Here is a 217-nt window from a genome sequence, read left to right on the forward strand (position 1 = left end):
ACTATGCATTTTACCGTATCTGTTTTATCACAAAAGGGTCAATCAAGGCCACCACCGATGGATTTTCATACATGACACCTTCTACAACGGATGCCGTACGACCTAACGCAGGAACTTCGATGCCAACATGGTCAACATCGACCGCAGCACACGTACAGAATACCAATGGTAAACACATAAGAAACAAGAAGTTTCTTATCAAGATGCAAACTAATCT

The 217-nt window shown here is 41.9% G+C and overlaps 1 protein-coding gene across 1 annotated transcript in view; it reads left to right on the forward strand.

Moving 5' to 3' along the window:
• LOC118411709 (fibronectin-like) overlaps window positions 1-217 on the forward strand; it is a 7,805-nt gene that overhangs the window by 2,842 nt on the left and 4,746 nt on the right. Inside the window, exon 6 of the mRNA XM_035814189.1 lies at window positions 112-152. Within this exon, the coding sequence (XP_035670082.1) occupies window positions 112-152 (41 nt within the window). The remainder of the gene's footprint in view (window positions 1-111; window positions 153-217) is intronic.

This window comes from Branchiostoma floridae, chromosome 3 (genome assembly GCF_000003815.2).
Source record: "Branchiostoma floridae strain S238N-H82 chromosome 3, Bfl_VNyyK, whole genome shotgun sequence".
Classification (NCBI taxonomy): domain Eukaryota; kingdom Metazoa; phylum Chordata; class Leptocardii; order Amphioxiformes; family Branchiostomatidae; genus Branchiostoma; species Branchiostoma floridae.